The 17,117-nt window shown below is 40.5% G+C and overlaps 1 protein-coding gene across 1 annotated transcript in view; it reads right to left on the bottom strand.

Moving 5' to 3' along the window:
- The window catches only part of FLT3 (fms related receptor tyrosine kinase 3), a 29,496-nt gene extending 23,755 nt beyond the window's left edge, over positions 1-5,741 (bottom strand). The window contains 5 exon segments of the mRNA XM_062583251.1: positions 1,767-1,887; positions 2,667-2,767; positions 2,770-2,862; positions 4,899-5,021; positions 5,675-5,741. Coding sequence (XP_062439235.1) covers positions 1,767-1,887; positions 2,667-2,767; positions 2,770-2,862; positions 4,899-5,021; positions 5,675-5,741 — 505 coding nt within the window.
- Positions 5,742-17,117: the final 11,376 nt, after the last annotated feature.

Genomic DNA, 17,117 nt, shown 5'->3' with positions numbered 1-17,117 from the left:
ATTTCAAAGTCAGCATACAATTAAATTACAATTTCCACCAAGAAGACTTGCATTTTCTTTGGATTCATAGTTTAATTGCCTAAAAGGTGACATGCAAAGGCAACAATAATACTTTCAGCTTTTGAATGTCTTTGTTTGTTTCTCTCTTATAAATTGGGCCTAGAGGGTTTTCTCAGCTGTAGAGATTTACATTTCCTCTAGCCTGAAGGATTTGATGACAGATGGAATTATGATATTAGATTCACAGGAGCAAAGAGAATGAAATCCAGATAACTCGTGAAAAAGATCTTTACTACAACTGTTGTGAACTATCTTGCTTGCACATGTAGTAACACTTCTTACTTCTGAAAGCTCACTGATGTAGTAGAGAAGGTACATTTTTGATAAATACTTAGCACCGTGTCCCCTCAGTAAAGTTATTAAAATTATAAACAAGGCATACAATAGGTCTTCAAATAAAACAAGAAGAAACTGGAAATGACGCTTCTAACACTTGAGTGAGAGAAAAGTCCAGCACAAATGCCTTAAAAAATAAGGAATTAAAAACTTTCGTTATTGACACTTTATTAAAAACAGGGCAAGTTATGATGCTTGTTGTTAAACCTGTTCCTCTTGAAGGGCTTGGTCCTAATTACTTTGCCAAGCTCTTAACTGTTTGGATTAATTGTTTTTTTTTTTCCCTCCTTTGATATTTATTTATTTATTTTATTTTTCATTTTAAATTTGGCTATTTATAGGCAAAGAATACGGTATTTTTCCACTTTAAAAAATATGTCAATGCGTGACTTTTTTGTTGTAAGTTCTTGGACACCCCTAATTAGAAAGAGAAAATTGAACTTTGTTGTGGAAGCTGTCTTTGTGTCAGAGATGTCTCTTGTGTGGTCCTTTAAAAAAGTTCAACTGAACTTGCACATACCGTGAGTCTTTCAAAAAAATCACACCTAACATATGCTCTGCCATGATTTTCTGAGTTCAGCAGTTAAAATATGAACTTCTTATGGACCTTCGTGCTGAGCAGCTGTAGTACAGATGCACTTTACTGCTAAAACCAGAGAGCACGTCCCAGCTCAGGCTCCAGGGGAAAAATCAGAGCGAGCTCTACTGGCTGCCCTGGGCCGTGAGTAAACCCTGGCGCTGAGCAGAGACTGTGTCTCCCCTGACAGCGTCGTCTCTCACCAGCCCAAAGAAGTGCGAACGGAAAGGCTGTGCCAGAAATGCAGAGAGAAGTGGTGGGGTGGGACAAAGCAGGACCCCAGGATGCTGGAGGCTAGAAAATAAACAGAACAGCTTAATCTGATACAGAGAAAAGCCTGGCAGGCAACATGGAGAAAAATAGGTTAAGAGGCAAGCAAACAAATCTAGCCTGCAGCATTTGAGAGCACGTAAAAGCCATCCTTGATTTGTCCCTTCTGGCACAGAGTGAAATCCCTCATAGGAGAGAAGGGGATTGACGCACATTTACATCTTTATTTGCTCATTTTGCATGTTTTATTGAGTAGTGAAAGTTGGGTCTCATGCGGTAACTCAAACTGTGGCTTTGACTACAGTCTCTCAGGACAGCTCCTAGTCCTATGCAAATCTAGGAAGAAATGCAGCACGCAAGTGAAATGGTATGTGATGCGGGAAGTGAAAGGCAGAGATGAGAAGTCTTGGGGAAGACAGAAGAGCTATGGCAAAAACAGGGAGCTTCAATGCTTTAAGTGAACTCGAGCCTCTCCCCTTGAACTTGCTGATGGAGTGACTCCTTTCTTCTGAGAAATACTTACTTCGGACAAGAACAGTAAATATTATTGTGTAATTACTATTTTCGCTTATGACCAAGAGAGTGTGTTTTCCAGCTTGTGTTTCTCTTATTTGGGAAAAAGCCAAGGATGTAACGTATGTATAAAACAGAAAATAATGTTGTATTTGTTGTCTAGAAGGCAGTATGCAGTAGACAGTTGGCATTGTGCTTGGCAGCATGAAAATATCAATCAGAGATACTAGTTTTCACTATTTACATAGTACCTTTCAACCAAAAGTGTTTTCATGTATCTGCCCATACAAGCGGCACTTAGGAACTTACCACCACTGGTGCTGAGCTATCCTCAGGATGGATGGATTTCTTGAGCTTATGACAGTTGTGGAGAGTCACAGGGAAACACTTTAGCTGTAATCTCATCCTACATGTCCTGTGGCAGGAGGGAATAATCTGGCTTTGGGTTTCACTTCAGTTGTTTGGTTCTGAGAACTGGGGCGCTGCTGCTGGTGCTGTTACTGATTTGCAGCGTGACCTTGCCAAGTCACATAACTCATGTCTCAGTTTCTTTGACTACAAAATCAAGACATTTGCCTCACGTGCATATTACAAAGCTTGGATTGATCCGTGTCAGTAAAGTCCCTGGAGATACCCATCACATGATGCAAAATAAATTAAAAGAATGAGTTCATTTGAAACTATTCTAAGTTTAAGGTTCTTATGTGTAGATGCTCTGTGTACATTTATTTACATGTCAGTCAGCAAAGAGCAGACCAGTGACAACAGTTAAGAAAGATGAGAAATTTTAAGAAGACAATGTGTTACATGAAATTATACACAAGAGTCCCACAGAAGATATCTCATTTGCATCCTAGACAACATGATCTCTTTAAGGTTTTTGGATTCAGTACATCCCTCAACTTACAAATTCTGAGTCCATTGAGGGTTTACAAGCTTGTTTCTCTTTAAAGAACCAAAGACATGAAATGATCTCTGAAACGTTCATCATCACTCTCAATTCAATATCTTTACATTAGCTTCCACATTTTTAGTTGGTTCATAGATGTTCTCTGTTCCCTGAGAATTCAAATACCAGACAAGATCTTCCAAAATATTTGAAATCTGAAATGCAAGAAGATTATTTGCTACTAAGTACATAGCAATCTGTTTTGTTTGTTTTTCTTCACATCTAAATATTTTCAAAAGATGCTCTTCTGGAAAAAGCCTTCATAAATCAATAATGTCCCCTAATGCCCAAATCACATCAGGACATATCGCATTATGATATAATTTCTACTCTTAATAGAAATTATAAAAGTAACATCTCCTCACACTTCCCCGTTTGTTTTCTTTTCATTTCTACTCTCAAACTTATTTAACAAATATGTTCAATTCTACTGTATGAAGAAACACTATAGGATTCCTTTTGAATTAGTTCATTCTGCTTTCCAGGTAGACATCAGAGAACAACTCCAGCCAAGATCATGATCATTTCCCTTAGTGAAATATGCTGTCTTTTACTATCATTCTTATTTCCTTTCATGTAGAACCATAAGTAGAGACAAAGAAGAACTCTGTTATAAGTTTTGTTGTTGTTGTTGTTGTTGTTTTCTGAGACCTCAAACAAAAGGCAGGGCCAGAATGTTTTTTAGCATCCCGCTGCACATCACTGTGACATCTGGGTATGACATCCCTCAACTTTGGGTATGCTTTACCAGGTATACAAAGTGTAGGCTCAGAGCCTGTGTATCTTTCGTTTCCTCACTATCATATATGGCTAAAGGAGAATCGCAAGCAAGAAGAGAATATTCTACAATCATTCTGAAAGCCATTGAGGGATAACTTAGTCTGGGCTTAGTGTGAGCAAAAAGTGGCATGTAAATAACTTCATCTGAAGAGCGGCCCTAACACTCTTCTCTTATTTGGAGGGTGAAATGTTTCTGGTTAAGTTTATGAAATGATTCAGTTCATTTCCTCCTGTGTCCCACACGGTGCTTGGCCTCTTGGCAGTGAGGGTGGTGAGGGAATGACATGATTATGGTTCTGCTCTTTCCTTGCTCCTTCTTTTTTTTCCTTTGTTCAATCTAAGAAGTTTCTAGGGGTACAGCTTTATTCTGTACTGCCAGATACAAGGAAAGCATGCTGGTGTACAAAATAGAAATAACACATCAGGAATTCGTTGGTTGGAAAGTAGAAAAGTATTTTGCACAGGCAAAATCATGAAAGTTGGTGAAATATTGCATAAAGCACAATACCTCCAGTGGAAGGAATATGTAAAATGACAGAAATAAAACTGTCAGTCCAGAGAAAGCCAGGAGATGTTCACACATATGGCTTCAATGGCACAGACTATACTATATTCTTACATTTAAAAGACCATTAGAACAGCCTGAAGGGGGGAATCCATCTGTGATACCATGCATGTGTCACTCTGCTTTTTACATATCAGAATTATTGATTATTTGCCCAGGAATGAGAAAGATTTTGTAAGACTGTCTCAGAATGTCAGTCCTTGGGAGATATTTTAATTGTAGGTCTCATTTTCTTGATAATTATTTGTACATTTCTTTTACTCATCTTCTGCCATTTAGAAACTTGGAGTCACAGGAGAAGAATGGAATTTCTTATTTGATTACTCCTGTAGCTTTGGTGTCTAAGCCTATGTTTAGCTCAGGCAGGGATTTCTGAGAGTGTGGTGGTGGGAAGAGAAGGATGTTCAGCTTCCTGGTCATCCCTCGCAGCTGTGGCAAACACACTCTGTGTCAGGTGTTCAGCTGGGCTGTATATGGCCACCAGTTCACATCATGGTGTTCTTAATCCCTGCAGAGTATTTCTCATTTCTCTTTTTGATGAACATAGCTTTCTAAATTGATACATTTCCAACAATATTCAGCAGTAATAAGGCATGATGTGAGACAGGGCAATAATTAAAAGATCAATTTTAGAGAAAATCGATACTTACCTTATTTCTAGTTCAAAAGTATTAAATGTGGCATGCATTTCTGTCTAACTTTTTGAAATCATATTTGACACAACCCTTTTTATTTTGATTGTGACATCCCCATAGCCTAAAGATTCAGGGTGTTGTAAGCTTCTGGAAAGGTATTTCTGGAATGGACAGCAATATTTTATAAGCAACTCATTCTCTATTAGTTCATCTTAGAAGATACTGATGTCTTCGGTGTTCTTGAACCTTCATTCTCCTGGCTGATAAATACATATGTAACGTCAGATATATTTTGATTCGTTGAAGAAGTGAAAGTTAGTGCTGTCATAATAAGAACTGTAGAACAGAAATAGAAAACAAATATAATCATCTTTAGTCAGGGAGAATCATTTAAATTAAAATAAAACATAACAAAACTCTAGAAAGGTTGTACCTTTTTTAAAAAAAGGCAAAAGGAGTGTATAAACATATTGCAGGCATTTGCAAACTCTGCTTCTGTATACTGAAACTGTGTGAAAAAGCCATTCAGAGAACCTCTCAAAAGCATACTATTTGGAAGTATGTCTCATAAAATATTGCAGAAAATGTCTAAAGACAAAAAGCTTCTATGTGTTATGAAAGCTCATTTAGAAACCAGCCTACAAATCAGAGGCTCCCTCTTGCAGCCCATTCTGCAGCCAAATCTCAGAGAGGACCCTGGGCAGCCAGGCAGGCACAGGTTAGATGCTCCTTCCCTTGAGCAGGCGTTCACAGCCTTGGGTTCTTTCACATCTGGGAAGCAAACAGGGTAGCGATTCTCACTCTTTTGAGGAAAGCGGATACAGAAACGGGAGGCGGGAGGGTGAAGAAGTGGCCTCTGCTTGTCTTATCCCTCCTCTCTGCTTTCTTGGCTTTGTCACACCACCATAGCCTACACAGTCTGGCCAGCTCACTTGGCAGCTACCAGCATGGCTTGCCCCAACGGATGCAGCAGATGTCATTCACCTTACGTATAAAGGTGCAGTGTAGAAAAGCTTCTGCTGCCTTGAAGGCATAATCTCTCTGGCAGGGCTTCATATGAGCCTTTCTGCAGGCACTGCAGCTTGAAAAGTCATCATTTAGCCTTAAAGGAGCAAAACAGTAACCGTGCACCCACTATTGCCTATAAACAAGAAAGAGAGAAGTAAGACTACAGAACGGGCTGGCTGAAATGTGTATGTTTTCTATAAGCCTCTAAAGCAGGCCCTTAACAGTACAAATAAATGTTGAATCACAAAATAACATCTCTCTGTTATAACTGAAAAAATTCCTGCCCTTGGGTCTTGATTTTTTTTTCCCTGTTCAGCTAGCAAGGGCAGAGTTGAAAGGAGGAAAAAGGTAAATAAATCAGGAAGTACTTTGGAAGGGTGGTGTCATTGAGTACCTAAAATTAAGTTTGTATTAGGTCCCTGAATGAGAAAGACTGAATCTTAATCCACATTCGCCAGGAGGGCTGAAAAGAGGTTGGCTGAGCTGTTGTTTGGAGCTCAAGCCCTTCCGGTAGGCACAAATTTCAAAGAGACGGCAGGAACTCTTTTCTTCCTTCTCCAGTTCTGCTACCTCCATCATTTGCAGAGGTGGTCTCAATACTTTCCTCCTTCAAGCACTTCTTCATATATTTACCTGTTAAAATCTAACAGACTGACAGGGGCTCAGATGATGGAAACCAGACAAGGTCCACTGACTTCAAGGATGCACCAGCTGAAAACAGCTGAGAATATGGCCTCAAAAGTTCAACTCACATGGCCTATTGAGCACTCTCTTGAGTGAGTGTTCTGATCTAAAAATAGCTTTAGTTGCTGATCATACAAGCTGAGCCAATTTATCCTTGGCATTACTCCACTTTTCTCACAGCAGTACCTCTTTGCTAGCAGAACGCCTACTGTCGATCTCAGTAGTAAAGCAGAGGAGATACTTAAAGATAAAAGCCAATGGGGAAAACATTTTCAGCTAAGATGTAGGCAGAAGCAGGCAGATGCAGTAACCAAACTGTGAGAGCAACATGCAAACTAGATGTTTCATGAGCTGGAACTGCATCTGTAAAGGAGGGTATGCTGGAAGAGGGTGTAGTGTGGATCCTGAGACCTGGTGTATAAGACAAAATGAGTCTCCTTGCCCTTCTGTCTGCTAGAGTTTGTCACTGCTGTCCTCTACCTTTACTTCTGTGCACTCCACCATGATACAGGAGACCTGGAGCAAGTCCAGGAAGGTTTTTAGGGTAAGGAAGGGTATTTTGAACATTACTGTCTGCAGGTCAATCATCCTCCCTAAAGCCCAAAGTAAAAAATGCAGAGATATAAAGTATTGGTACAGTGGGCAAAGAACACCAAATCTATAACATGTATAATCATATCTTGCATTGCTGAACTCTATGGAAAGTGAAATAGAAATAAATTGCTGCCCCTAAAAAATGTTTAATCATGTCCGCTTTTCTTCCTCATCCTCTTTTTATAGGTTATACACAAGAAATACAGTAGGAGAAATTTTGTTCTCACTGAAGTCTGACAAACCTCTGTTTGCCACAAACTCAGGACTTCATTGAGAAGTACAGGCACATACATAGGGAAATGCCCGTACAAATCAAAAAGAAGGCTTATATATAACAATGCTGGCACTGAGAAGATGGGCATAAATCTAATGGACACGTATCAAAATAAGATGCTGTATTTTAAGCAGGTTAAGCTGTCAGATGGTCAGCCTTCAGAACTACGTATGCAATTTTACTTTCAAATGAGGCAATGACCAAAGTAGCCTTTGATAAAGTGAGAAAGTCACTCCAAAATAGATTAACAGTCTGAAGAGGGAACTTACTGAAAGCACAATAGCTGAGAAACTGGAGCATGTTGAAGGATGAGAGAACTTTTCTCTTCACAAATGCATCTTGTATTTGTGTTCTGTTCAGTGTGCTTTATATTTTAAATTGCAATCAAATACTTCTCAGACTGAAAAATCTCCCACTCTGCTTTATAGGTGAGAAGACTTACAAAAAGCAAACAAACTGCATTTTGTTTCTCATTTGGCTTCAGACTGTTTTCTCTGGGTGAGAATCTCAGGATCATCTTTCCAAAATCATCTTCATGATAAAGGAAAGTAGAAATAGCCTTTTTTTCCAGGAAGGCTACAGTTTTTCCACAGTCCTGTGCTCCCAGCAACTGAAGGTTTAAAAAAGAAGTCACCAGGAGTCTCTAAACGTGGCAACACAGATGAGCCTGATACACATGCATTAACTCTGAGAAAACTACAGCTTTGCATGTGTACTCACCCTCATATTACCCCCAAAGCAGTGGATCCAGAATTCAGTGTTTCACTCAGTAGAAAAACGATAAAATACAGAGGGAGGTAGGATAGGTAGCAAGAGCTATTCTTAGCCACCAAATTTCTACTTTTTACCCAAATGATATTTCTCTTTTTGCTCACTTTTAAGCACACTGTCTTTACTAGTCCTCTTCATCATTGCAGCTTAAATAACTCCATGGTTCCCAACAATGCAACTCTTGTGAGAATTTATTCTCACATGATGATGGAGCAAAGTGTATTGAAGAATCATATTAGAACAAGGTTTAATCAACAAGCTAGGGGACAAGATGCCTCCATTGCAGTTCATGCTAATTGTGATTAGCTGTAATACTAGATGAGATACGTCCAGGTCAGGTCATTTATCTGGTTTTACCAGTTAATTACAGTAAACAGCATGTGAAATGAATTAATTATTTTCGGTTATATTCAGCATGATTGGGATTTGAGGGGAAAATAAAGATCTATGGAGTGCAATTGCCCTTCAGGAGGATTGAGTGGAAGGGTACAATGAATCCCTGAACCTGCATCACTATCTGAGCAGGAAACGAGTGAACAGAGAGAAGACGGGGAGGTCATATGTTTTTAGAAATAGCCTAATTAGGCTCTGTGCACTGAAACAAAAATGAATCAAAAGAAACACTGAGATGGCACAGCATCCAGGAACGCGACAGTCATTTCCCAGTCTCGGTTGTTTATAACAGCAACCCTCCTTGGCGTTTGCGAAGAATTATTTCTCCAGCTGGCACCATTCTCCCTGCTGTTTCCACGATCTGAGGCCGCTCAGGCGGTGACATTCAGCGCCGCTTTTTCTCCAGACTCCTGTTGCCAAACTTCTCTCTCCTGCGAGACTTCCCGCCCGCGTTACAGCTCCCCGCAGCCGCGGCGGAGCGGCGCGGAGCGGCCGGCGGAGGCGGCGCGGCTCCCGCGAGGGGGAGCTGCCGCTCCGCGCAGCGCGGCCGCCCCGCGGACGGCGGCGAAAGCACCGCGCAGCCTGCGAGCAAGGGCCCCTCGCGCCCTCCCGCCCCGGGACTGGGGCTAGGCGGGAGAGTAAAGCACTAAACCCACGGCTCGCCCTCCGGGCCCGGGGGAGCTTTCCCAGCCAGCAACCAGCCCAGCCAGCTCGGGCTCCCGCTGACTGCTGCGGAACAGCATTCCTATTGTTATCATTATTGTTGTTGTTGTCATCGTCATTTTATTCTTAGTTATCGAAACATGAAACATATATTCACTGAGAAGCGCAACTTCTCTCTTAAATTAATCCGATCTCTGATGACAAGTAACTTTTTCTTTCACAGTGGTGTTTGTACCTAGTGGTCTCCGGAAAACATTTTCTGATATTCTAACGAAAGTTGGAAATCTTAAAATGGTGACCCTTTCTGTGAAGATCTTTTAATCGTTCGGATAGGATTCTGACTCAACTCTATAATTTTGAATAAAAGGAGAAATGGTATTTTTTGCACTAGAATAATCCACATTCAGTAAAAATCTCTGCTTAGCAGAACATCTTCAGTTATGCTGCACCCCCATTTATCACACTGGACTCAAAATGCTTCTTTTGAAGAGATCTTAATTCATTAATCACTGCCACAGTGAATAACCATTTCTAATCTGTCCAGTGCAAATGCCAACAAGCGGATCTGTTCATTGACAACTTGTCCACTTCATGTCAACTTCTGAATTAAAACCCACTGCTTCTGCCTAAGAACTTTGCTTTCCTCATTCTTCAAAATTTCATCTGTGCCTGAATATAGCAAATTTTCTTTCAATGTGGGTGAATAAAAAGGAAAAGGTTTGACCAATCTACCTCAGGAACATAATTGTCAAGACTACTACAGCCTACTACAGCATGGTTTGCTCCATGTGACAGGTAAGATACTGTCCACAAATTAATCTTCTACATTTTTAATTCTTTCTTCTCCTCAACCTTCCCAGCAACCTTCTTAGGTCCAAGATGAAAACAGCTGAAAGGAAGACAAATTTATTCTCCCACATTCCTTTTACACCTAATGACTTCTCTTCCAGGCCACTATTTCCAATATATTGTCCTCTATATTGTTATGTCCTAACATATTTTTGCTACAGATTTTCATCAGATTTCATTATTCTGGGATAAAATTATGCCCTTAAATGCTAATATCTTTTCCCCTATAGGAGGATGGATAGCAGCCTTGCCTATGGCTCACTGAAGCTGGGTTTTCAATTATGTAGAGATTTTAATAATGAATAATTGAGATGGCTGAAATTTTCAAATCGAGTATTACACTAGGCAGGTATTTTATGCTGTTCTGTAAGCAGAACCAAACAGAACCCCCTTTTTTCAACAGAACAGGTAGTTGACAGTCAGCAAAGCTACTTCTGCTCTTTTACCGATTGCTTACAGATCACTTTCAGTGTCTTGTATAGTATAAAGAAATTAATGATGGCATGAAGTCCAGGCATATTTATCACTAGACACCATTACATATCAAACTTTATTGACTACTTTTGTATTAACTTCTATTGCAAATATCCAGTTCATGCTCTGTCATTAATATTGCTATTTCATCACTCATTTAGCCCAGAAAAAATAAGAATGTGGTTTGAATTATTTTTATATTTGTCTCAGTTTTCAGTCATATTCCTGCCCGCCTGGGTACATGAGAATTGCTATTCCTCTGGGAATCAGAGCTGCTTTTAATGAGCAATTGTATACACTCATGATCATTTCAACTGCTTTAGCTCTTTCAAGCTTTGATAAATACTGACTGGTCTCACTATCATGTCACTCCTTAATCTATAGATTTGGCTTGAAATTTCCTCTTTGAGTCTTCAGTCCCTGTCAGTAATTCATGGTTTTGCCTGGAAACAATGCACTTCCTTAGCATAAAGTAACTGCTAAAGCCTGAAGCAAACAAGATACTTAGCTCCATTTTATCTTCCTGCCCTGCCTCTTCTGTTTCTGGTTTGCATGAGGAAGGACTGCAGAGCTGTATTCAAACCCTTATTTGCCTTTCCACCAACTTTCCCTACGAGTCCCATACTAAGACATTGCTCAAACAGCTGAACTGCTATTTTGCTTGTTATCCAAACAAGCTTTGCATGGGCCTGAGCTCTTCCCCAGTGCAGAAAGGCCAGAGCTCCTGGCTCTCAATCCCACGCTGATTTCTCTGTGGGCAGCTCACGTGCTCAGGGGAAACCTCTGCTGTTCCACCCCCGGCTCGCACCACACCAGCACCTCGCAGCCCACCTTACTGCAGCAAAGAGTAAGTGATGCTGCTGAAGATACTCCAGTTTGGGAAATGGCTGTAAGGGCAGTGAACTTCAGCTGCCATGGCAACCTTGCTTTCTGAGGAAGAGTCTACACTGTGGCTGGTTCTTCCGCTTCTCACCCACACCCCCTCACAAGGGAGCTTCCTTCTGTCTCCCACATCAACCAGGCCTTTCCTTTCCATGGAGTACAATGGCCAAGGGGATAACTCTGTGGGCAAATGAGCACTGATGTTCCCAGAAGTGTAATGGCTGTGAGGCCACCACGGAGGTCCCTGACTAATCAGAAAGGAGCATTGGGCTGTCTTGTTCTTGACTGTCCTCTAGAGGAACAAGACAGCCCAGTGGTCCTTTCTCATGGGGATGACACATGCTTGTGTCATAAAAAAAAGTGGGTAGATAACCCTGAGGCAAAGCGTATAAATAGATCCATCTCATAAAATGGCATAAATAAGTTTGCTTTGTTTAACTCCTTTTTTAACTGCTCTATGTTTAATCGCTCCAGTCTTATTACCTGACATACTCTAGCATGGCTACTGAGACTAGTGGAATTATCAATTTTTTATGAGCAAGGGCTACTTTTGTTCAGCAATTTCAGGAAAAGATTCCTGGTAACTGATCAACAAAGAGAAAAGGATCTGCTCAAAAGAGAAATGAAAATAGAAGATTGCAGATAACAAAATGATCCTTCTTATCAGCTTTGTATTGTAAAATTTCCCTTTAAAATTAAAACAACAGATTCCACAATGGGGTATATAATACTATCCTTCATTTTCTGGAACGGAAGGTGGGCGGGGGAAAGAGGGACAGAAAGATGGAGGGTTGGGGAGAATGGTTCTGCTACAAAATATGAAAAGACAAAGAAGAATCAAAAGATTATAAATACTACTGGGTGCCAATTGTATCATTATAAGGTTAAAGAACAACTGTAATTCCTCAGTGGTTGCATAAATGTAAACTCCCCTATACTCACTCCTCAAAGAGTACATTGCAACAACAAACCAGTCCTTGTATCTCACTCATTCAAAATCTTATCTATACAGTTAAGCTCAGACTACAAAGAAGGGGGTAAATAATGTCCTACTTTTACAACAGTAATACAACTATCTAGGTAATACGCTGGCTTTTGTTTTTGCTTCTTTGTCTGTTTACCCTGTTCATTTTTTTCAGCAGTTTTTATGGAAAGATCTTAGAAAAATAAGAATTAGAAAATTAAGTTCCTTCTCTTGAACAGGAAAGAGGCATGCAATGTTTATTCAGGTATCAGTCTACCTTTGTTATCGTCTTACGATATACAAAATACAGAAAAGTCTATCCTTTAAACATGTCACCAATTTTTATGATATTGCCTGTGTTTTAAGGGTTACAGATTCCTCAAGCAAGCATTTTGCACCATGTTTCTATTTAGAGTCTTAAAGCAGCTTTTAAAATGTATTCCTATTAACAGGGTTAGTGTTAAGCCATATGGGAGATAAGATCTTCCTTCCCAATTGAGAAATGGTGCTGTTTGTTGGCCCTGGGCTAATTTTTTGATCTCCACTTTCATTTTAAAAGTGTGATCTTCATGACTGAAGATCTTGTCCTTTCCGAGTGTTGATACATAAAACTGAAATTGCTTTCTGCTTTCATCTGTCATCCACTCCTACTCTTCCACATTTTTGCTCTGTAACGGTTTTACTCTCCAATTTCATTTCCACTTATGTTTGCTGTATTTTTTCATCCCTGCGTTTTGTAGCAAACATCTCCATGAAGACTTTCAGAAAACCTAATTCAACTTACTGAGGCAAAATAGCTCCTTGGCTAACAGTGCAGATCCTAAACATATGGGTGAATTTAAGCTATGAATTTTCAGATCTTTTGAAAACTATATTCTGGGAACTATGTGAATGAGAGGCGATGAGGGAGTCTGGATTCAGCTCAGTGCTGTATTATCTTTGAGATAATAAAGACGGGCCAGGCTCTTGAAGGGGGTGCCGCAGAGAGGAGCGTGCAGCCTGGCAAACCTGCCATTGCCGCGCACAGGCACATGGCACGCACTGCTGTACCGCTGTGCAGGCACGCGGGAGCTGTCCTGGCAGTTGGTCTGCCTGCTCTGGGCACCTTCCAGCTACTCAGTAGCTTGAAAGAGGAGTAGCCTGAGCAATTCTCTGCAGAAGAGGGGGGAAAAGCAAACGGGGCCAACTCACAAAAGAAAGAAAACATAAATAGTTCGAAGTTGCATTTACTTCCACTGGAATATAACCCTCTTCTTGAAGAACCTTTCTCCTTCAGAAATCGTCACTTCAGAAGCTATAGCTTATCTTCTGAGCCATGAAATACGTGACAACAGAGGACCACGAAAATATGTTCTGCTGGGCATGACTGTGTTTCCCTGAGTAAGCAGATCGCATACATGCCTTATCCAGCGCTCACAGCTGGTTCACACCAAGGTTTTTGCAAACTTCAGGAAAGAGATTCTGGTCAGGATCAAACTTGATTTGCCCTGGGGTGCTCATTGATTTCACCTTTCTGCCAGCGGCAGGGCTCAGTGCCTGAACATGCTCTGGAATGCATGTTGGCTGGTTTGCTGGAGAGAAATCAGTGTATTAATGTGAGATGGACAGATCCCGCACACAGCTGCATCCCAAGCATTTCTGGGATTCCCCTTATAAAGTAGAAATGTGTTGGCTCATATTTTCTGGCTGTCTGCTGCAGGAATGTGACAGGCTTGTACTTTTGTTTATCTGTATGTTCTCTGAGGAGTTTTTCAACATTATTGTCCTTTAGTTTTTGTGCAATTAGACACTCTGCAATCTAATCCAGAGCTTGTTTGGGCCTGAGTTTGCAGTCTTGCTCAAATTCCCTCTTATTTATCAAACACACTGACATCTCTGTCAGTAACTCATAACTTGATTTCTCTCAGGTGCTCTAAAAACACAGGTGACCCATGAACAGCTCTCAATAAGAGTGGGTGCAACAAAAATAAAGGGAGTAAAGGCACTTGCTAAAGAAAAATCTCCTCCTAATGAGACAGGTCACCAAAAGCCTCTGTTCATCACAGAATTCTCCAATTTGTAAAGCATGAAACTAGGACTGCTCTAGTTCCCAAGCCCCCTCTACCCTCTCCCATCCTTTCCACTAAAGCTAGGCTTTAGTTGAAAGGTACTTTAGATAATATTATTTTTAACCACAAGCTCTTGTTTAGAAAAAGTAAGAGGATGAGGATCTGGAATAATGCTTTTAAAGTCTATATCTCTATGTATGTATATATATATAATATTGTATATATTGGTTTCTAAAGTTTCTGGGATTATATTCCTTGTTGCTGGGGCTCAGTTATTCCATCAGAGGACACAGGAAAGATGCTTTTCCTGTCCTGCAACTTTTGCCATTCTAGGCTTGTAATTTAAGGACAGAACTGGTATGTTAAGCCTATATATATTGCGGATATTCTCTTCTAGATGTTATTGTATTTTAGCTTTTCTTTTGCTGACTGAGTATTGCAATTTCTGATGATCTTGGTTCATCATCTGGATAAAGTCTTTCTGCTTGCATTACTTTTTACTGCATTCTACCTCTGGACAATAAGTGACTTCCTAAAGGAAACACTCTCCTTTTTAAGCAATTACATAAATTCATTAAATTCTAAACATTTTTACAATAAAACTACTTTAAGGAGTAGAAAGCTGCTAGAAAGAGATTTATGAAGGTAGCAGTCCTCAGGATTTCTGATGTCAGCTATGCCTCTGAACTTCAAAATGCTATCCAGTTTGTATGTCCAAAAGCATCTGCCTTTTCCCCCTGCTATTTCAGATGGCCTTATGAGAAATATTACCTCTCCCTTTATACCTCATCTTGGCTAAATAATATAAACACATATGAGTACAATGAACAACAGTCCCTCTGGAGAATAAGTACATCTTGGTGCTCACACTCTCTGTGCTCTCTCCTCAAGACCCTCTAACCCCACGGAAGATGATTCTTCGCAGGAGCTTTGGGCACTATCACATCCCAGATACTAATCATTTTTGTTTACTTTGTTATGCAGTCTGCAGGACTAGCAAAGCTCATTCAAGAAGAAAATACAGAAATTCATCTTTGACAGGGTTTGCTTGGTAGTAGTATCAGTAGTCATGCAAAGCAGGAGATCATAAATACTCATTTTCATTTTTACTCCACCTTCTTCTTCAAATAGACTTTCAAATGGACTCATGTAGACCTTCAACCACGAATGAATAATATCTAACAATTACTCTTTGAAGTAAACATTATTATCCCTGTTTACAGTGCTGCAACTGGACCACAAATTGTTAAATAGCTTTCCCAGGAATGCATCAGAACTACTTCAGTCAGAAAAAAAAACTATTTCTTTTTGTCTCAGTCTTGAATTTTGAAATAGTAAGATCCTGCTTGATAAGAGCAAACCACTTATTTTAGAGCCAGAAAAATATAGTTTCAGGCATATGAGATGGAAAATAAGTCATTTCATTTTCTCTTAATAGTTAAGATGTTGGGAAGTCTTTCAGAAAAGGAAATCAAGCTTTAAAATCCAAAAATCTTCAGTCTAACAAGAACAATACAGAGGCACTTTCTAAATGTTATTATCATGCCATCTCTTAATTAGATCACTAAGCAACAACAACAACATCAAGTAAGGCACAAATGCCTTGTAATATTTCACTCTACTACGGTACTTCATTCACGAATTATTTCCAGAGAGACTGCAGATATATTCTTCAAAGTGATCAGATCAAGCCAGTATCTTCTACATTAGGAAAAAGCAAAACAAAACAAACAGTCATTGTATTTTGATACCTTTTGCCTCAAACGTGAAATTCCTCAGGTGCAGTGAGAGCAAAAGCCAAGCTGGGCTGGGCAAAAGAGAGACTGATATGATGGAGAGAAAGGAGAGCATACCCAGAGAAGAGGAGAAAGGTAGGATGATGAAGGAGAAGGAAGTAAAGATGCAGGAGAAAACTAACAGATACTAACAGATAGGAAGTCCAAGGAGAAAGAGAGGAAAAATGTAAGGAGATGGAGTGAGAGAATGGGAAGCAGAGAGGAAAGGGCCCAAGCAGCAGGGAGAAGAGACCTTACCCAGCAGCTGTGAAGGTCTCCTGGAGGGGCAGGTTGGGGGGCAGTGCACTGCTGTGGTGGCCAGGCAGGCTGCATCCTGCCATCCCCAGACTCAAGCGAGTGAAACTCAGCAGTGCAGGTGCTTGTCTTAAGGGTGTGCGTCACTGCCTGGAACGAAACCACTTCTTCAAAAGTGAAGACCTGAGACCTGAGCCTGAAGGAAATGGCTGTGACAGGGGGAGAAGAGGGGCCTCTCTTGAGGTTGGGGAACGTCTTCTTCCTGCTGAGATGATGACTGTGCAAGTCAGGCTAGGTAGTCCTGTGCTGATAGCTCAGGCGTTTTTGCCTCTTTAGTCCTTAGCTCACACTTCTATAGAAACCTATTTTCTTGGGTAAATCAGATGCAGCTGACTTTTTGCTGTCTCACCTCAATTATTATTTTTGAAGCAGTCATAGTTTCTGCTTTTGCATACTGGCTGATAGTCCATGTAATTTATCTTGGCATCTGTGAGGGGAACAGCAAGAGGTGGTACCAGCCTGAAGAGGTGGGTTAAAAAAATTCTAATGTGGGAGTACCCTGCTGGTTGGTCATTCTGCATGAAAGGAGATTTTTAATGCTGGATAAGAGCTTGATCCTCTGGTGACCACCACACATGGGACTTCAGTGGCCCCAGCAGGGGATGTGCTGCATTCATAAGGGTTGTTGAGGAACCAGCCACCGCTGTTCAGAAATACATGACTTGGAGGGGGAACAAGGATGCAGCAGGAGGCAACAAGGAACTAGCACTGTCCATGAAAAGGTTCAAACTTAGCCAG

The sequence above is a fragment of the Rhea pennata genome, chromosome 1 (assembly GCF_028389875.1).
Source record: "Rhea pennata isolate bPtePen1 chromosome 1, bPtePen1.pri, whole genome shotgun sequence".
NCBI classification, from domain to species: Eukaryota; Metazoa; Chordata; class Aves; order Rheiformes; family Rheidae; genus Rhea; species Rhea pennata.
This window is presented reverse-complemented; position numbering and strand designations above follow the sequence as displayed.